The sequence below is a fragment of the Tenrec ecaudatus genome, chromosome 9, assembly GCF_050624435.1.
Source record: "Tenrec ecaudatus isolate mTenEca1 chromosome 9, mTenEca1.hap1, whole genome shotgun sequence".
NCBI lineage: Eukaryota > Metazoa > Chordata > Mammalia > Afrosoricida > Tenrecidae > Tenrec > Tenrec ecaudatus.
The window spans coordinates 153768888-153787275 of NC_134538.1; the positions used below are offsets into that span (position 1 = coordinate 153768888).

General features: G+C 48.0%; 1 protein-coding gene across 3 annotated transcripts in view; it reads left to right on the forward strand.

Annotated features, from left to right (window-relative positions):
• CALD1 (caldesmon 1) overlaps positions 1–12725 on the forward strand; it is a 216859-nt gene extending 204134 nt beyond the window's left edge. For all 3 annotated transcript variants that reach the window (XM_075558691.1, XM_075558690.1, XM_075558692.1), the window contains 3 exons: positions 1096–1191; positions 5295–5375; positions 10415–12725. In XM_075558691.1, coding sequence (XP_075414806.1) covers positions 1096–1191; positions 5295–5375; positions 10415–10420 — 183 coding nt within the window. In that variant the 3' untranslated portion in view covers positions 10421–12725. The remainder of the gene's footprint in view (positions 1–1095; positions 1192–5294; positions 5376–10414) is intronic.
• Positions 12726–18388: the final 5663 nt, after the last annotated feature.

Below are 18388 nucleotides of genomic sequence, written 5' to 3' on the forward strand. Positions count from 1 at the left end.
CCAACCCCTTCGCAAGTTGACAGGAGCTGATGTAACTGCCACCGTTTGTTTTCAAGGATCACACCCACATAATAACATCAATCGCCACCGATTTGACCCATGATGACCTTATGTGTCCAAGGCTCCTGCTCAAGAACGGATGGTTCAGAAGCAGAGCGCCGGGCCCCTCTTTCCAGGCGCCTCAGGATGGACTTGCACCTCCAGCCTTGCAGTTGACAGTTCTGTGCATTAACCATCTATATCACCCTAAACTCAGAACCAAACTCACCTCTGTCGAGTCGATGCCAACTCATAGCCGCCCTATATAGGATGAGGGAGAACTGCCCCTGTGGGTTTCCGAGACTGGAACTCTCGGAAGTCAGAAGTCTCATCTTTCTCCTGTGGAGCAGCTGGTGGGGGGGTTTCTGCTTGCTGGCCTTGCAGCGAGCAGTCCAGCGTGTAACCACTACGCTCCCAGGGCTCCTTTGCACCCCCAGGCACCACTGAATTAACTACTAGGAATGGAAAGGGTGCGATTCATTCTCTTTTAATGACTTTGAAGGCAAGCTCGGAATTTGTTTTAAAGCATGTGTTGATGAGGCTAGATTCCATCCAGTTCTTTGGCCATGAGAGTTTAAATAAAGCACTGGAACTAGGTTATCAGCCTTTCGGGTTGAAGGACATGGGATACAGAGGAAAGTAAACCAACTAACCTGTTTTAAATGTTAAGGACATAAATGCCATCATGTGGATGCTGACTCATAGCCACCCTATAGGACGGGGTAGAACTGATGATGAGTTTCGGTCACTGTAACTCTTTATGGGAGTAGCAAGTCCCAGCTTTCTCCCTCGGAGCTGCTGGTGGTTTTGAACTGCGGACCTTTCAGATTGCAGCCCCATCTGTAACCAGTTCTCCAGCAGGGCGCCTTTAAAGATCAAGGCGAAGGTTATTTAACTACAGATCTTAGAGACTGTGGGTCCCAACTAGGGCCGTGTTGGCTGCCAGCTGTAGGAAGTCACACTGAATGGGATTTTGCAGCTGCGTTGAAGATCCCCGCCCAGGTGGGTCTTATTTACTTTGCGCTTTTCTGTTCTGGGTGGTTTGGCTCTTTGCAGGAAACAGCTGGCTTGAAGGTGGGCGTGTCCAGCCGCATCAGCGAATGGTTGACCAAAACCCCAGAAGGGAGCAAGTCACCGGCTCCCAAACCTTCTGTAAGTAGCTCCTGGGTTTTCTGAGCCTCTGGGATCACTGTGCTTCTAGCACCTGAGGAAAATAGGCTGGTCCCCAACCACGCATTCCCAAGAGGAGGTGTCCCTGTCTTGAGCCCTGGAGTTCAAATTTGTCTTATTTCTGTCACATGACACAAACTAGAGTTGTCGAGCAGCCGGTGAGAGAGTTGCTGGAATTTTGTCAATGCCTCCAAGGGAGAACCTTTTTAAAAAAAAAATTAAAAAGGAAAACAAAGTACATGGAGAGTGTAGAAATACTGATGGCGAATGGTGTCTTCATGATCTAAATTGTTCTTATTATGTGTGGCTGCCTTCGCATCGACATGGGCGTTGTGCCTGTTGGTTGACTGTGTATGTTACCTTGTTTGCATTTCTCATTCCAACCAAAAGTCTCAGAAGTTCTCTGTCAAGCTGGCTCTTAAGGCTCTGCCACTTCCAGGGGAGATGAGACTTGGCTGTCCTGGCTACTCCATCCCAGAGTAAGGACCCAAGCTCTACCTCCTGGGCCTCTGTGCCATCACGGGGCATGTGACTGCCTCCACTGGCTCCCAATGACATCCTCCAAGTCGCTACCGCTCATTCTATTGTAATGCACTTCGACTTCATTCAAACGTTCGTTTTATTGAAACCTAAAGCATCCTTGCACGTTCGTGTCACTTGAATTTAAAATGTGCCTCGGTTTCATTTTACTTAAAGTGTATGTTTATCAAAAAAGAAATCTCTGCGCTCCATTTCGGGTGCATCCCTCTCCTGTGGAGCCACTCTGTCCAAGTTCAGTCTGCATCAGGCCTCACCGGCAGTGTCAACTGATGTCGACCCACAACTGAACTCACTGCCATGGAGTGGAAAAGGAAGAAATCAGACAGAGTGATGAAAGCCATCTCCCCTCTCTCCCAGGCGATAGAGGAAGACCAGTCCCCACCAAGTCGGCTCTGCCTCATGGCGACCCCACATGTGTCAGAGTAGAACTGTGTTTCCCGGGCTCTCCCATGGGTGTCTTTTGGGAAGGGGATCACCAGGCTTTTCTTCCAAGGCACCTCGGGGTGGGAACAGACCTCCAACATTTCGGTCAACAGCCTGAGCACATAAAACATGGGCACCACCCAGAGAAACCTGAGTCTGGGTCCGAGCTCCCAATGTACCGCCTTGGGGAGCATGAGTGGAAGACAAAGCCTGGGTTTGTGTGTGCAGATGTGAGATCTAAGGGCCCAAACTCCCAACTCACTTCCATGGGGTCGATTTCCACTCGTGGCGCCCCCTAGAGGACGGGAGAGGATAAGAGCAGCCCCTGGGTGTCCGAGGCTGTAGCTCCTTTCCAAAGCCTTGTTGTTCTTCCGCGGAGCAGCTGGTGGTTTTGAACTGCTGACCTTGTGGTTAGCAGCCCAGCTAACGCCACCAGGGCATTCAGGCCAACTCCCCAAATGGTCTTCGCCCCGTAAGTCTCAAGGGGGAAGGAGTGGGGTGTGAATCTGCAAGGGGAACGCGTGGAGTTCTAAAACTCCCTGGAGAGAAGAGTCAACCTCTACCACGCATGGAAGGCGTCTCCTACAGGCTAAGAACTAACTGTTCCCCGAACAATGTGTCGACACCATAGTATGGGTGGGGCCTGACCACGAACCCGTGTCGTGCATAAAATTAAACATCGATGGCTGCCCGGTGCCTTATGAGAACCCAGGCCGCCCGGGTGTCAGCTGCGAGCGCGTGTGGTGTCGCCTCCACGTGTGGTCTTCGTGTCTGTAGCGCCACGTGTTGTACAGCCTTGCCAAAGCTAATGTGTCTTTCTTTTTGTTTGAAACCCAAACCGCCCGCCCTGTCCTTCTCAGCTGACATTCTCTGCTTCACTCTTTGGTCTGCGGGTGATGAGAAACCTGCCTCTCCTGCCTTCATTTCTCCTCCTCTTCCCGGACTGGTCTTTCTGTATAATGTAGTCTGGTCAGGTAATTTCACTTCTATTTCCTCTCTCGTTGAAAATGCCAACTTAACCATTGGGATGTTAACCTTTTTTTTAATATGGACTCTTGGAACTCTTTATGTGAGTGCCCACGTAAGCAGGACTGAAGGTCAAGAGCAAGTAGCAGAGTCATGGTGGAGAGACAAGTAGTCTCTCTGGGAATCAGATCAATAGGTGATCATAGACTCTTTTCAGAGCCCACGTCAACGTGCTCCTAATCACAGTGCCTGGATTTTAAAAACGGCCTGCCAGGCCAAGTGGCAGTGTCCAGCCACATTGGCAAGTGTCGTGGGCTCCTCAGCAGCCCATCTGACTCGTGGCTAAGCGTAGCTCCCCAAGACAATATTAGGAACCCCCGGGCCACAAGGGCAATTCAGGAACTCAGGGAGACAGGAGGTACGTCCTCGAGGATCTCTGTCCGAGTTGCAGTCACTACGAGATGGGGAGCAGAGACGGAACGCCGAGGTAACTGCAGGCGAGCCTGTTGCAGCGTTTTCTTCCCAAGCTCCAGGTCCCCGCATGTCCTCCACCATGGCAGCCACTCCCGGTGCTCATCTGGGTATCTTTTCTGGTGCATTCTTCACTTCAGAGGGGCTAATACTACTGACACACTCCTAGACCACCCCCAGCTGCCCCGGCGTCCCCGCCCTGGGAGCCACAAAACTATGTCCACCTGGAGAGTAGTCAATTAGGAAAGGCTCTTCCTTTGGGTTGTCCACAGGCAGGTGGTGAGAAATTGATTTGGGTATATACATAGTTTCCTTGGACCGGGCGGGCAGAGTGCCCACTAAGCAAGGTAAGCAGGAGCGTATGCGTGCTTAGTTACCAATGTGCCATGAACAGCGCACGTGTTTCACCCCATCTGATGGGAAACTCTTCTCGGCAGATTAGCAAGTAAGCACAGGCTTGCCTTGTTCCCTGGGTGCTCCGGCCCGGTCTGGGATTGTAAACTGGAAAAGAAGAGTTGAGTCTGCAGGCAGGTACTGCGGGGTTGGGAGAGGTTATGGATGCCAGCCGGACCCAGGAGCAGCATCTCTGACGTGTTGGCAACACGCAGAATTGGTCCCTACACTACAGATAAGTCAGTCCGCACAAGTCAGCCCCTGCTGGCCTGGCTTATTGAGTACCTGCCCCGATCCAGCACCTGGCGAAGCAGCGCCCAGGTGAGTGAACGAAGTGGGAGGAAGGAGAAGGCAGTCGATAAAGGAGGCTAACTGACACGTGGACTCTAAGACCTTCACACACACACACGCGCGCGCGCAAGCTCGGGAGGCCACCTTAGAACCCACACCTCAGAGCAGTCCTAGCTGAGGGATCCTGAGAACTATTTTTGCCCAGCTCTTTCTCATCATTGAGCGCTTGGAGAAGGCTCCCAGGCATGTGAACTCTGAACTCCCAGCCTGCCTCTCGGGCAACATGGGCACCTATAGCCAAAGGAAGCCCTGAAAGACAGGCAGTGGCGGTGCGCAAAGCCAGGCTGGTGTGCTGCAGTACGTGGAACTGAGAAGGGTGATAAATGGTCTGCATCCAAGAGTATGGGAAGTTCAAGCCAGGCGAGATCCTTTGAAAGGTGCTTCTACGCCAAGGTTACTGGTCCTTCAAGCAGCACGTTTCCGGTGAAAGACGGGGACGCAAATGTACAGTTTCCTGGCCTGCTCTCAGACTGTAAGGCAAGTCAATATCTAGAGCGGGGTCGGGTACCTTTTTTCCTGCCAAGGGCCATTTGGGTATTTCCAACGTGACTCGAAAGCCATACGAGCTATGGACTTACAAATTAGTCTGCTGGACTTACTCAAACATTTCGTCACCTCCCCCCTAATGTGTTGGCTGGACCGGCGGCTCTTTGGTGAGGCGTGTGATGTTAGCTGATGTTGATAATACGGCCCTCAGATGGCCCTCTGGCCGATGGGCCCCACCCTTGGCCTAGGTAGATGTGTGTATACATCTAATATATATACTTATATATATTTAAATTAAGGCTGATGAGTCTTTCAATTTCATTCATCCATTTAATATCACAAAGAGAAGGGTATTAATACATTAGCTCAAATAAATAAATATTGACTTGGTGACTTCTTGAGAGCTGGCCAGAAAGTCTAAATGCTCACCTCTTTTTCTCCCTCCCCTTGCACAGGATTTGAGACCAGGAGATGTATCAGGCAAGAGGAACCTCTGGGAGAAGCAGTCTGTGGAGAAGGTCGCCTCTCCCACTAAGGTAAGTTGCTACGGTTTCATAAGTTTATCTTCCTGGTGGCTCTCGCTGGGCACGTTCCTGGGACCCAATGAACATTAGGCTGATGCCCAGTCCCTGCCTGTGTAACCGCAGGTCCCAGAAGATCCGTTGAAAGTAGAGTAAAGGCAGGGTCCATTGTGGATCTCTTAGCCAGACAGCATAGGTCACCTCCAGCCCGTGGACTGATTCCCTGTGGAACAACCTAGGAACACCGTCATGGTGAGCGAGTGGGACAGCCATGTCTACATGGGGACATCTGTGTCCATATGGGACAAGGTGTCTACATAGGACAATTGTATCCACCATGGCTTGAGTCAGGTACATTGTCCTCAATGTGACAGCCTTAATTGTTAACACTTTTTTAAAAAACATTTCATTGGGAGCTTATACAACTCTTATCAAATTCCATACATCCATCCATTGTGTCGAGCATATTTGTACATTTGTTGCCGTCATCATTCTCAAAACATTTGCTTTCCACTTGAGCCCTTGGTATCAGCTTCTTTGTTTCCCCCTCCCTCACCACTCCCCCCAGTTTTTAACACTTTTAAGGGTTCTTTTGCATGGTTTTGTCCAGTACAGTTCAGTATGTGATTTTTTGACTACTGAGTCAGCAATGACCCCGTGGCAGTGAGTTTGGGTTTTGTGTAGCTTCTGTGAACATTGATTGTATATCCCAAGAAAATGATTGAGGTCCTTAGTAACTTTAATCTTTTTGTCATTTATTGTGATGTTGTCCATTGGTCCAGTTTTTGGTTTCTTTGCACTGAATTGTAGCTCACACTGGTGGCTGTAGTCTTTGAGCTTCATCAGCAGAGCTTCAGGTCCCCTGAGCTTTCAGCCAGTGAGGTTGTATCATCAGCCTGTCACAGGCTGTTCATGAATCTTCCTCCAATTCTGATGGCTCGTTCTTCTTCATATAGTCTAGGTTCTTAAATGATTTGCTCAGTATCCAGATTAAATCACTATGGTGAAAGGAAACAACCTTGACACTGCACCTTTCCTGATTTTAAAAAACAGAGTCTCTACTTGCCTCTTGTTCGATGTACAGGTTCCACATGAGCATAATCAAGTGCTCTGGAATTCCCATTTCCCTCAATGTTATCCATGATTTGATATAATCCACACCGCTGAGTGCTTTTGCGTAGCCAATAAAACATCAGTAAACACCTTTCTGGCATTCTCTGCATCCAGCCAAGAGCCATGTGACGTCATCAATGATGTCCCTCATTCCACATCCTCTCCTGCGTCCAGCTTGAACTTCTGGAGGTGTGAGATCAAACAAGACCCTGTTCTCTCACAACGAACAGGGCCCAAGAGGGGCACAATGTGCAATTGAGAAGGATAGACTAAGAAAGAAAAAGAAGAGACAGCGTTAGGGGACCATGGAGTCAAGACAGCCCAAGGGCAGCACTTTCCTTGGGGCAGGTTGATATACACTCCTTGTCACGTCACCTGCATCTTGTGATGACTTTTCAGACAAAGGGATTGTAGAGTTATCTGAAGGCATGCAAAGAATTCGCTAAGTTTTCCAAGGAAGGGGGGCGAGCATAGAGTCAGGAATAGGCCTTGATAATTTGCTACATCCTGAAATGGTTGAATGTGAACACTTCATTCTGGCACAGGGACCACGTGTGTCTTCCTTCCATCCCATCTTTCTCTTTGTGTTTCCTGGGGTGTGCGATCCCATAGGGTCACTATGAGTCAGAATCAACTCCATGGGAGTGAGTTTACTTTGGGTGTTTTGTTTTCTCTGGTTCTTTCAGCTTGAGAAATGCTGAGCATTGGCTTCACTTTGATTCCCAATGCCAGGTCTTGGCACATTTCATCCTAAGCCTTGGTCATCTCAAGCCAGCCTCTGAATTTTGTTCAGCTCTTCAGCAATGATTCCTTTCTAGTTAGCTTACACTTCAGAGCAAGTTCCATAGTTTCTCTGACAGCTGGCTGGTCCCTTCTTTCTTTCCTTTTGAATGATGTTTGCTCTCTCCGTGTATGTGATTGATGTCTACCCACAACTCATCTGGTCTTCAATCCTTAGTGTCCAACATTCTACAGATGATCTCTGAGTTCAGGTGGGATATGCTCGGGGTTGTACTTTGTCTCTCGTAGACTAGTATCACTTTTCTCAAAGCTTCCATTTAAACTTACATAAAAGTAACTGATGATCTGCGCCCCAGCTGGCTTCTCTCCTCATTCTCCATGGCCTTTTCCCACAGCTGCTCTGTGTTTGAGCCCTGTGAATTCCATCTGGTTCAGTCCCCAGAGGTAGACTCCATTGATGTTGTTGAAAAGAGGTGTTGGCAGTGAATAAGTTATTGGTCTTGCAAAATTCTGTCACGCACTCTCTGGTATGGTTACAGTCACCAAGGCCCCCTTCTCCCACTGCACATCCTTCTGTTTTGGCGATAACATCTACATTCCTATCACCATTCATTATCAATTTATATTGCATGTTTGATCATTCCAGACTGCAGAAATGGATTTTCTAAAATCTTCAGTTTCTTCATCGCTGTCATTAGTGGTTGGTTGGGGTGTAAATTTGAAGAATGTTAACTAGTCTGCCTTATAGGCCTTTAGTTAGCATCCTATCTCTGACAGCGTGGTACTTCAGGATCTCTCTTGAGATGTTCTTTTTGCCTATCAATGTGACGTTGCTCCTCTGCAAGTCGCCAGCACAGTAGACGGGATTGTCTGAATCCGAATGGCCATTGCCATTACCAATCCCATGCTGCTCACCCATGCTGCTAGGGCATCTTTCTTCAAGTGTGTGGTGCAGAGGGATTCATTATATTCACATTGTTGCCCACTCTTGCGTCACCCCAAACACACTCCGTGCCCACCAAGCAGCGAGCCTCCATGCCAGTCTTGCACCGACCCTGGCAACTCTTCATCTATTTGGACGTGCACTCTTAGCCATTATAGATGCTGCCTTCTTTTGTAGTTTCAAACTCCTGGTCAGCACAATGTTCTCCTGGCGGAAGGGGAGTAAGGAATGTGGTTTGTCTGAACAAATCGTGAATCTTTTGTAGTTGACCTCTCAGAAGTGGCAGGCCACTTGTCTACATAACTGCCTTTCTGTGCAGGGGGATTAGCCACCCATAGTCCAGGCATCATGGGCACAAGGGGGCCCGCCCCTCCAGGTAGCCACAGCTCTGGGACCCAGAGCAAAGACTCACTCTGGAACGAGAAGGCTGCAGAACACCACACCCAGACATCACACATCAATGGGACTCCTTGGAATGGAACGGGTGACACAAGATAGAGGAGGGCAGGGGCTGTACCACTCCTTGGCCTACACCTTTCTATAGTTTAAAAATAAAACCAACTCACTACCAGTGAGTCGATTCCAACTCACATGACCCTATAGAGCAGTGGTTCTCAACCTGTGGGTTGTGACCCCTTTGGGGGTCGAACAACCCTTTCACAGGGCTCACCTGATTCATAACAATAGCAAAATGACAGTGATGAAGTAGCCACGACAATAATTTGATGGTTGGGGGGATCACATGAGGACCTGTCTAAAGGTGGAGAAGCCCTGCTCTAGGATGGGGTAGAACCACCCTGTCGGTTTCACAGACTAGAACTCCTTACAGGGATAGAAAGCCTCACCTTTCTCCCGCAGAGAGGCTGGTGTTTTCGAACTGTTGACCCTGTACTGAACAGCCCAACGCATAACCCAGTACACCACCGGAGCTCCTTCCTACAGTCCCAAAAATTATTTTATGATAGTGATAATGACAAGGAGCCCTCGTGGTACAGGGTTACAGTATTCAGCTGCTAGCTAGAAAGTCGGGGATGCAAGCCTCCCAGCGGCTATACTGGAGAAATATCTGAGATGGAACCCCTTAAAGTAGCTTAGGAAAGTCGGTGAGGCCATTCTGCTCTCATCTAGGGTCCCTATGAGTGGACATGGACTTGATGACGCCTGCTAGCAATGACCAGGAGCAATCCTGAGTTGATAGGGTGGTGGGTTCGGCAGCACCTTTGCTCCCAGATTGCACACATCACCACTTGCCGTTCCTTTCGACCTGAAGCAGGTGCTTGTGATGCAAACCCCAGTTCCCCGGGAGTTGGTTCGCACTCATGGGACCCCAGGAGTGCCCGAGTGGCACAGTAAAGCTCCAAGGGCTGATATTTTAGCAAGCAAATTTCCAGGTCTTTCTTCTGAGGCACCTCCAGGTGGACCCAAACCTCCCACCTCTGGGTGAGCAGCCAACGCATTCACGGTTTGCACCAGGGACTCCCCAACACTTTAATATTCATTCATCCCTCAGCAAAAAAAAATTGAGTAACTGAGGTGGGGAAGGGTGTAAGAATCAGACCAGAGACGGATATGCCATGGGGGTAGGGCTATGAGGAAAGAGATTGTAAACAAAAAATGGATAAGAACCAAAGATAAGGTATCCAGGCGCCATCGTGCTTTGACTTGGCTCCGGCTGAGCTACACCAGGGGCTTCTGGAGGCGTAGTGGGGCACGCATTTGGCTGCTAACCACAAGGGCTGTCGTTCAAATCCGCTCACTCTGAGGGAGCAAGATGAAGGCTTGCTGCTCTTGTAAAGACGCACACCCTCTGGAACCCCAAAAGGAACACCCTCTGGAACCCCGCCCGGCAGCGTCACCGTGAGACGGCATCGGATCAACTCGGGCAGTTCCGGAAGGCACACCGGAGATGCCTGGCCCTTGCAGTGCAGTTTGAGAGCCCTCCTTGCCTCTGAATGTGCTGGAGGTCAAGATAGGAAGGCGAGTCTAAAGGAGGGAAGGAAGGTGGGGGGGGGGGGGGGGAGCAGAAGAAAGCCTCTACAGGAGAGGAGCACACTGGAAATAGATAACCAACATAGCCCTGCTTCGGAAAGGTCGGTTCCTGATCCCTGCCATTTAGCTACGGTTTCTTCTACTCTTCCTCCACTTTTTCCCCTCCTCCTCCTTCTCTACCCCTCCCCCAGCCTCCTCCTCCTCATGATATGAAACCCCCAGAGGCTAGACTGTGGCCCCTGGACTCAGAGCCCTCTTCTCTCCGCAGGTTTGAGGCCTTTCAAGAAAGAACCCAAGACAGGCCTCGCGACGCTGGGGCAGCGCGGCTGAGGGAGGCTGATCTGCTCTGTTTGATATTTATGTTGGTCTACTCCATCGGGGTCCTTCTCGCTTGCTGTATGTCCCATTACCCCGTAAGCCCATGTATATGATCACTATATTTAATAATCGCAGTCTAGAGATGTTCATGGTAAAAGTCCTGCCTTTGCACGGAAGCCTGTTTCTAAAGAAACCCATGCTGTGAAATCGAGACTTTTCTACTGATCCTCTGAGCGCTGTATCCCAACAGTGACCCCCAACCACATCAGAAGTCACCGGAGGGGAGATCCCAGTAGGGGGGGAAATGTGCCTGAGGAATGCATGCAGTATCTACAGAGAAAAAAGCAAACCCAAACAAAACAACCGTAGCTGTTTGGTTTTGTGCTTGAACCGTAGCTGTTTGGTTTTGTGAAGTCATATTGTCTCTGCACTTTAGGGTAAAAAGCATGGAAGGAAATATCTTAGGAGGTAATTCCAACCCTTCCTGAAAGTCACTCTTGCAGACTTGAGATTCTGCGATACGGACTGCCTTAAGGTGTGCCTTTTCCAGGCTGATTCGCTTCTCACTGGGGTCTGATGGTCGTGGACAGTGGTACTGATTTCCCTAGTTTGGTTGCTTTGTGGACTTCTTTGCTAGTGATAGGCACCTGACCCACACTTTAGATGGCCTGATTATGTATGTATGTGCATAGACATACGCAGACACACTAATGGTAGAAGGCTTTCTAGATGATTATATTTAGTAGCATGTCCTTATAACTAGCCATTTTCACAACTTTAAATTTTTTTCAGATCACAATATTATATTAATATTCCATCTTTGCCAATAACTACTACATGGCAGAATAGGTTTGGGTATGTTTTCTATGACCTCTAAGGGAAAAAAAATGTATTGGAGAAAAATAAGAGAAATGAGTAGTGTCAAACCAAGTTGATGTTTCCTGCATTTTTGTTTATAATTTAGAGCCATGTGGAAGGTCAGTATGGATTTACTAAATCTGCCCTCTGAGTTCAACGCCAGGTCGGCTTGTCCTGAACAATAAAATTCACCATAGGCCTGGTCTTAGGGGATTCCTCCGGCCTCTTCCTTCTCTCAAATTCAAGGGCAGAATTTAAGGGGAGAAGCTGGACCAGGGTGGAATTCCACCTGGGGGGGTGGGGGTCCTAACGAAAGGCCAATGGTGGCGTGTGGTCGGAAGCAGGAAGGAAAAGTAAACAGCGTCCAGTGTTGAGTAGCCCTCCAGCTTCTCCACCTCGAGTATCCTCTGAGACATTTGCTTTAAACTGACCGTCTCTACCTTCTCTGGTCATCTGTCATACTTGGATCCTGTGTGGCCGGTTCAAAACGACCTGTTAACTTTCTGTGTGTTTTGGTTCTTCACCCCTAGAGTCTTCTTTTTTTATGCAAACCATCCTGATAGAGAGTCTCAGTGGAGGCTGCCAGACTCTCTTCTCTAATGGGGTATGAGAGGAGTGCTCCCTAGGGGCTCGCCAGACCTTCCGAGCTGTAGACATAGCCCTCTGATGGGGCCCTACCAACCTGCATCTCCACTGACTTAGTCTCCATCCCTACCGCATGGGAAGAGCCACCAGGGAATGAGTTCCTAACTCACAGTGAGCCCCTAAGAGAACTAGCCAGGGCCGCGCTGGCCTGAGGAGTGGTTCCGAGCTTCCAGAATCTCTGGATAACGGGTACTTGAGTCCGTCGGCTTGTAGCACGGCTGGGCCGGAGGACAGAAGCCACCGGTCTTCCACATGTAGCCCTCTCCCAGCCCAGACAGAGTAGATGGAAGGCTGTGGTAAGATCAACTATAAGCCGAATATGCAACACTGGCCTTGCCCTCGGGTCTCATCACTGGAGTGACAGAAAGCACCGTTTGAACTATGGCTTCTGGCAAGGTGACAGCCCTCTGAGGCTCTTTGAAGTCAGGGCTGCACCTGGTCCTCACTGAAGGTGGAGAAGTGGAAATAGCAATCCTGACTTTAAGTCCAATACTTGGCTAGAGTGCCTTTTAGGGTAGAATCTTGCTGTGTGGGGCTTTGATCTTTAGGCAAACAAACTCCTGGCTTCCTTGTCCCATTACGATTCTCTTGGTTATCTTTAAGAGGTAAAACTGCAAACTGACTAGCATGTTCTGTGAATCTGCCATTCATAAAAGTTTTTTCTAGACACAGCGTATTTTTTTCACTGATTACTGATCGATCGCTGCAATACAAATATATTGTGAAAATGCATCCACAATAAATGGAATTCCTCCCAATGTCTTGGCCTCCCTCGTTCTTATGAACTCTGTAGATTATGCTTGGGGAGGGGGATGGTCAGTGAAGAAAGAGGAAGGCCCCTTGATGTGAATGGACTGACACCGTGGCCGCAACAATGGGCTCCGCGGTCATGGTGCGGATGCAGAACCAGACTGTTCATGCGTAGGGTCACTATGAATCAGGGTCAACTGGCTACCACCTAGACTGTGTTGATTAAGAGAAGCAGGATTCTGTTTTAATAAAGATGAAGACAGCAACGCCTGCCCTTCTGGTTGGGTCTTGGTTCCGTGCTAAAGAAGAAACACATTTTCTTATTTTGGAAATGCTCCAATGGCATGTAATTTTTCTAACATGGAAGAGCACTCTTGTACAAGCAGCTAACAGAAAGGGAAACCAGGTTGGAATGTAAAATTCTGCAAAATAAAATAGCAGGTGTTCCTCCATCCTCCCTCTCACTCACAATGTTTCCACACACAATCCCTCCCACGGCTAAGCTGGGGGAGCAGGGGTAAGGGCTTTCACAAGGGAAATCCTAATTGAATGCACAACTTGCGTTTTCAGAATGTGCAGTGTGCAAGGCACCAGGAGCCGCCCACACGGAAACGCAAACAGAATTTACAGAGAAAGGGAGGGAGCAAGACATTGACTGCCCGGCGCATAAGGGGGTTTGCTTAGGGCGAAGGTGACAATAATGTAGCAACTTCCTGAGCTCCTGTAGGCACCGTAAAAATACAGTCAGCCAAACATTTCCCAAGAACGTTGATTTGACGCATCTGCTTCAGTGACCTGGGCTGAATTCACGGTTTGAAACCACCAGCTGCTCCTTGGGAGAAAGAGCAGGCTTTCTACTCCCATAAAGAGAGTTACAGTCTCAAACACTCACAGGGGCAGTCGTGCCCTGGCCTGTAGGGTTGTAGTGAGAGGGCATCAACTCAATGGCAGGGAGTTTGGTTGGTCTGGGTACCAAAAAGAATTGGCTGATGTTCAGTCATTTCCAAAGGTAGCATATTACAGGAGCCAAACGTATCAGGCAAAGAAGTTGAAATTAAGCTGAAGGCTTTGGTGAGAAACAAGGTTCCAGAAACTGACAAAATACCAACAGATAATTCAATAAAATGGCTGCAAGGCTGGGAGCACTCATTCACCTATGCCAAGAAATGCAATTAATTACTGGAAGAGATCTACCCTGCTTCCCCCAATATAAGACAGTGTCGTATATTAATTTTTGCTCCCAAAGATGCACTAGGTCTTATTTTCAGGGGATGTCTTATTTTTCCATGAAGAAGAATACGGTGCACATTTATTGTTCAACAAAAATAAAGGAAATTTATTACCTGTATACGGTACAGTAGTAGTTGTGGATCTTCTTAAAGACAGTTCACTTCGCTGGAGGAAGTTAGTTATCCAGCCAGTGGTGTGATGCTTGAAGTCTTCGGGGGCTTTGTCCAACTGTGGTGCCACTGCAAGGGCAAGGCCTTGAACCTGAGCCTTTCCGCTCCTGTCAGGAACCCATGCACACATCAGGTCTTCCAGCTCCGAAACTACTGGTTGCCGACCTGATCCACACTTGCGCTTTTTAGCATTTCCCTTGTCCACTTGTTCAATGAGGTGACCATACTCTGCTCCCCATTTTCAGACCAATCAGATACTCAACATCTTCTCTTTGCAGAAAGCAGGGAGATTTTGGTCCCAAGAGTCTTCCACGATTCCTTTCTTGTCCTCTGTGGAGTAGCATTTTCTTTTTGCCCTCATATGTAGGGGTAAAGAAAAATGACACTGGGGTATCAGAGTGGGGGGAGGGGATCACTTAAAATGACACAGGAAGATCAGAGGGTGGGGATTACCATTTTGTAACCTCTTCTGAGCCTCCAGTGTCATTTTAAGTGATCCCCCTTCCCCACCCTTGTGCCAGTGGACACCTTCACCAGATATCCCCCCACCACTTTATCAGACATTTCCCCCCTACCTCAGTCACCCCTGTGTGTCCACACAATGTGTCTGACTCCTGCCCCATGCAACTTCCCGTCTAGTTGTGAGTCAGCCAGACCCCGTCAGGGCAGAGCGAGCAGCAGGCGGCAGCTTGTCCTGGTGGCGGGGCGGGCTCTCTGATTAAAAGAGACCTCGCACTTCCTGTCTGCTCCGACTGCGCTGTGGCCAGCAGTGAGCTGCATGGCAGCGCCCGCCGCTACGGTCCAGAGTCCAGGTTACGGTACCTTTGGGGGCCTTATTGGGGAGGTCTTATTTTCAGGGGGTGCTTAATATTTCAACGAGAGGCAGAACTGTAAGTAAATCTTATTTTCGGGGGATGTCTTACTTTCGGGGAAACATGGTAGGAGAGAGTACCCTACACCCACACCCCCCCAAAAAATGGAATTTCCCCCCAAAAAAACTTATGTATTTCATTTTTTACAAAACAACCTAACACCTCCAAAGTGCTCTCCATTACACTTAATACATTTGTCAAATCTGCAATTCCATTCTTGGAAACATTTTTCAAACGCATCTGTCTGGATGCCTGGCAGCACCTCCCTCATTTTTTTCTTCACCTCTTCTGCGTATTCAAATCACTGTCCTTCCATGTTCCTCTTTATTCGCAGATACAAAAAGAAGATGCATAGAGTGAGGCTAGTGAGTCAGGTGCATGGGGCAAGAGAGGCATGCTGAATTTTTGCCAAAAACTGTGCCCTGAAATGGCTGTGTGAGCAGGTACATTGTCATGGTGGCAAAACCAGTGCCCCGTCTGCCACAAATCACCTTTTTGGTCACACACTGTTATGCTATCTTTTTAGAACCTGTAAATAGAAAGTTTGATTAACAGTCTGACCTGGTGGAACAAACTCCAAATGCATTATGAGTCAACATTTTCATCCATTTTGGAAGTTGATGGACGTCCAGAATGAAGTTTGTCGACAGCTGACATTTCACCTTTTTTGAACTGAGAAAACTACTCGTATACTTGAGTTTTTCCCATGGCGCTGTCCTTGTAAGCTGTGTTCAACATCACAACAGTTTCTGAAGCATTTTTACAGAGCAGGAAACAAAATTTCACAGCCATATGCTAGTCTCTTAAATCTGCCATCACAAAAACGAAACAAGGTTTCAGTGAAACTGCTTTTACAAAAAAATTCACTGTGACCAGAGACCCTTCCAAGGTGATGCCACTGGGTGCACTAACTCAGAGTAAGTTCCTCAATGCTCGCCTAGCAGGGGAAAATGCAAGCTACAAAAGCTCCTCCCACCAGAGCCTTTTCTGGTTTGGAGGGCACGGGGCACCCCTTCGTATGTCATTGTTAGGTGCCATCAGTTCTGACCCATCGTGACCCAATGCACAACAAATGAAACACTTCCCAGTCCTGCACCATCCTCAGATGTGTTCCTATTCTTGAGCCCAAGAGATCCATATCTATGCCCCTTCCCAAGAAAGGTCACCCAACAGAATGCAGAAATTATTTAATAATACCATTAATGCAAGTAAAATTGTGCTGAAGATCATTTCAAGAGGGAGTGATCAGAAATGTAAGCTGATTCAGAAAAGGATGTGGAATTAGGGGCAGGTGGCATGGCTGAATCACAGGGACCTTAGCTAAAAGCAAAGCATATCAGAAAGATGGTCACCTGTCTGATTGACATTGGAAAAATAACAATGGAACCTAACAAGTTACAGGTAACTTTGAAAGCAAAGTGGGAATTCTAGAAAACTTAACTGTGTTCAAGTATAACCTATTCACTGACCAAGAAGCAGTTGTTCAAACAGGACGAGGGGATGCTGCATAACTTAAAATTAGGAAAAGTGTGTGTCAAGGTTGTATCCTTTCCATCTGTATGCTGAGCAAATCATTTGAGAAACTATCTAAAGAAGAATGAGACATCAGGATTGGAGGAAAATTCACTAACAATCTGTGATATGCAGATGACACATCCTCACTTGATGAACATGAAGAGGATTTTAAGCATTGACTGATGATGATCAAAGGCTGCAGCCTTCAGTATGGATTGCAACTCAACATGAAACACAAGTCCTCACAACTGGACATCATGATAAATGGAGATTATTGACATTGCCAAGGATTTCATTGTTCTTGGATCCACTATTAATATCCATGGAGACAGTGGTCAAGGTACCAAATGGCATCCTGTTTTGGACAAAGATGCTGAAGTAGACCTCTTTGAAGTGTGAGAAAGCACAGATGTCACCTTGAGACCCAAACCACTCTATTTTCACATCATCAACATGTGAAAGCTGGATAATGAATAAGGTAGATACTCAGAAGGACGGATCCATTTGATTTATGGTGTTCATGAAGACTGCTGAATAGACCGTGGACTGTCAGAAGAACAAACAAACCCGTCTTTTAAAAAAAAGTACAGCCAGAAACACTCTGATAGTTAAGGTTTATTGTGCCAACCTGGCCGATAAACACATGTGGGGTTAATTGAAGGATGGAAAGATAAATGGCTCGGTGAGCTCCGCCTCTCTAGTTCTCGCATCTCTTGCTTTCGGATGGTCGGACCGGGGTGCAGCTGCCTTAACCAGTTCCCTACTTCAGCTTCCAAGGCTCACTTCCTGCAAGACATCCCTGAGAAGAAGCCACATGGACCTACCCTGATGCAGCCCTGGGTGCTGGAGCAGCCATGTGGAGACCCCCGCCAGCGCTGAGATGCCTACACATTCACTGATTTGGTTTTTCTCCTGCAGTTGGCATCATTGTGTGTGTTTTGTGAGATGCAGGACTTTGTGGATTGGTGTTGGACATATGGGCTAATGTTGGACTTATGGGCTTGGGCAGCACTGGGTTGGGATGCTTCCTTAATGTATCCTTACCCTTTATATAAAACTCACTCTTATACATAAGGGTTTCTTTGGATTTGTTTCCCTAGTTTACCCAGACTAACACACACTCCTTAGAAGGAGGATGGTAAGATTTTGCCTCGTGCACGTTGGATGTACTTTCAGGAGGGACCAGCTCCTAGGGAAAGGGCGTCCTGCTTGGTAAAGAAAATGATGAACCCAAAAGGAGGAAGACTCTCACCGGGATGGATTGACACAGTGGCTGCAGCGGCAGTGAACTGAAGTCTGGAGATGGCAGTGAGGGTGGTGTGGACCTGCTCTATTGCACAGGGGTAGAGTGGGGCAGAAGTGACTCACGGCACCTAACAACGGCAGCAGCACATGCCAACATGGATAACACACGTTGAAATTGGCTTCTCCTGACTGCCCGGCTGCTCATTAAGTCAGTTTCCAACTTATGGTGACCACAAGGACACTGGGATAAAATGCTGACCAGGCCTGCACTGTGCCCTTGACCATTGGGGTGTCCGACTATTTTGGCCCTTAGGATGGATAAGCCTAGATAAAGTAGGACTTCATGGGTGGCATAAAGAGTAGAGAGTTCCCCCAGCAGACTGGACTGGAAAACACTCCTAAAGGCCAACAAACAATCCTTGAACTAACTACAAGTTTTTCTTTTTTTTTTTCTTCAAGCTTTTCTTTCTTGTGTTTTGTTTTGGTTTTTGCCATTGGTTTGTTGTTTTGTATATTGTTGCTTGGTTTTTCTCTGTCTTGTTTCTGTGCATGTTATTATCTGAGCAGGTCTGTCTAAATAAGATAGGCTGGGTGAGCAATCTGGAGGAGAAAACAATGGGACCAACACTTCTGGGGGGA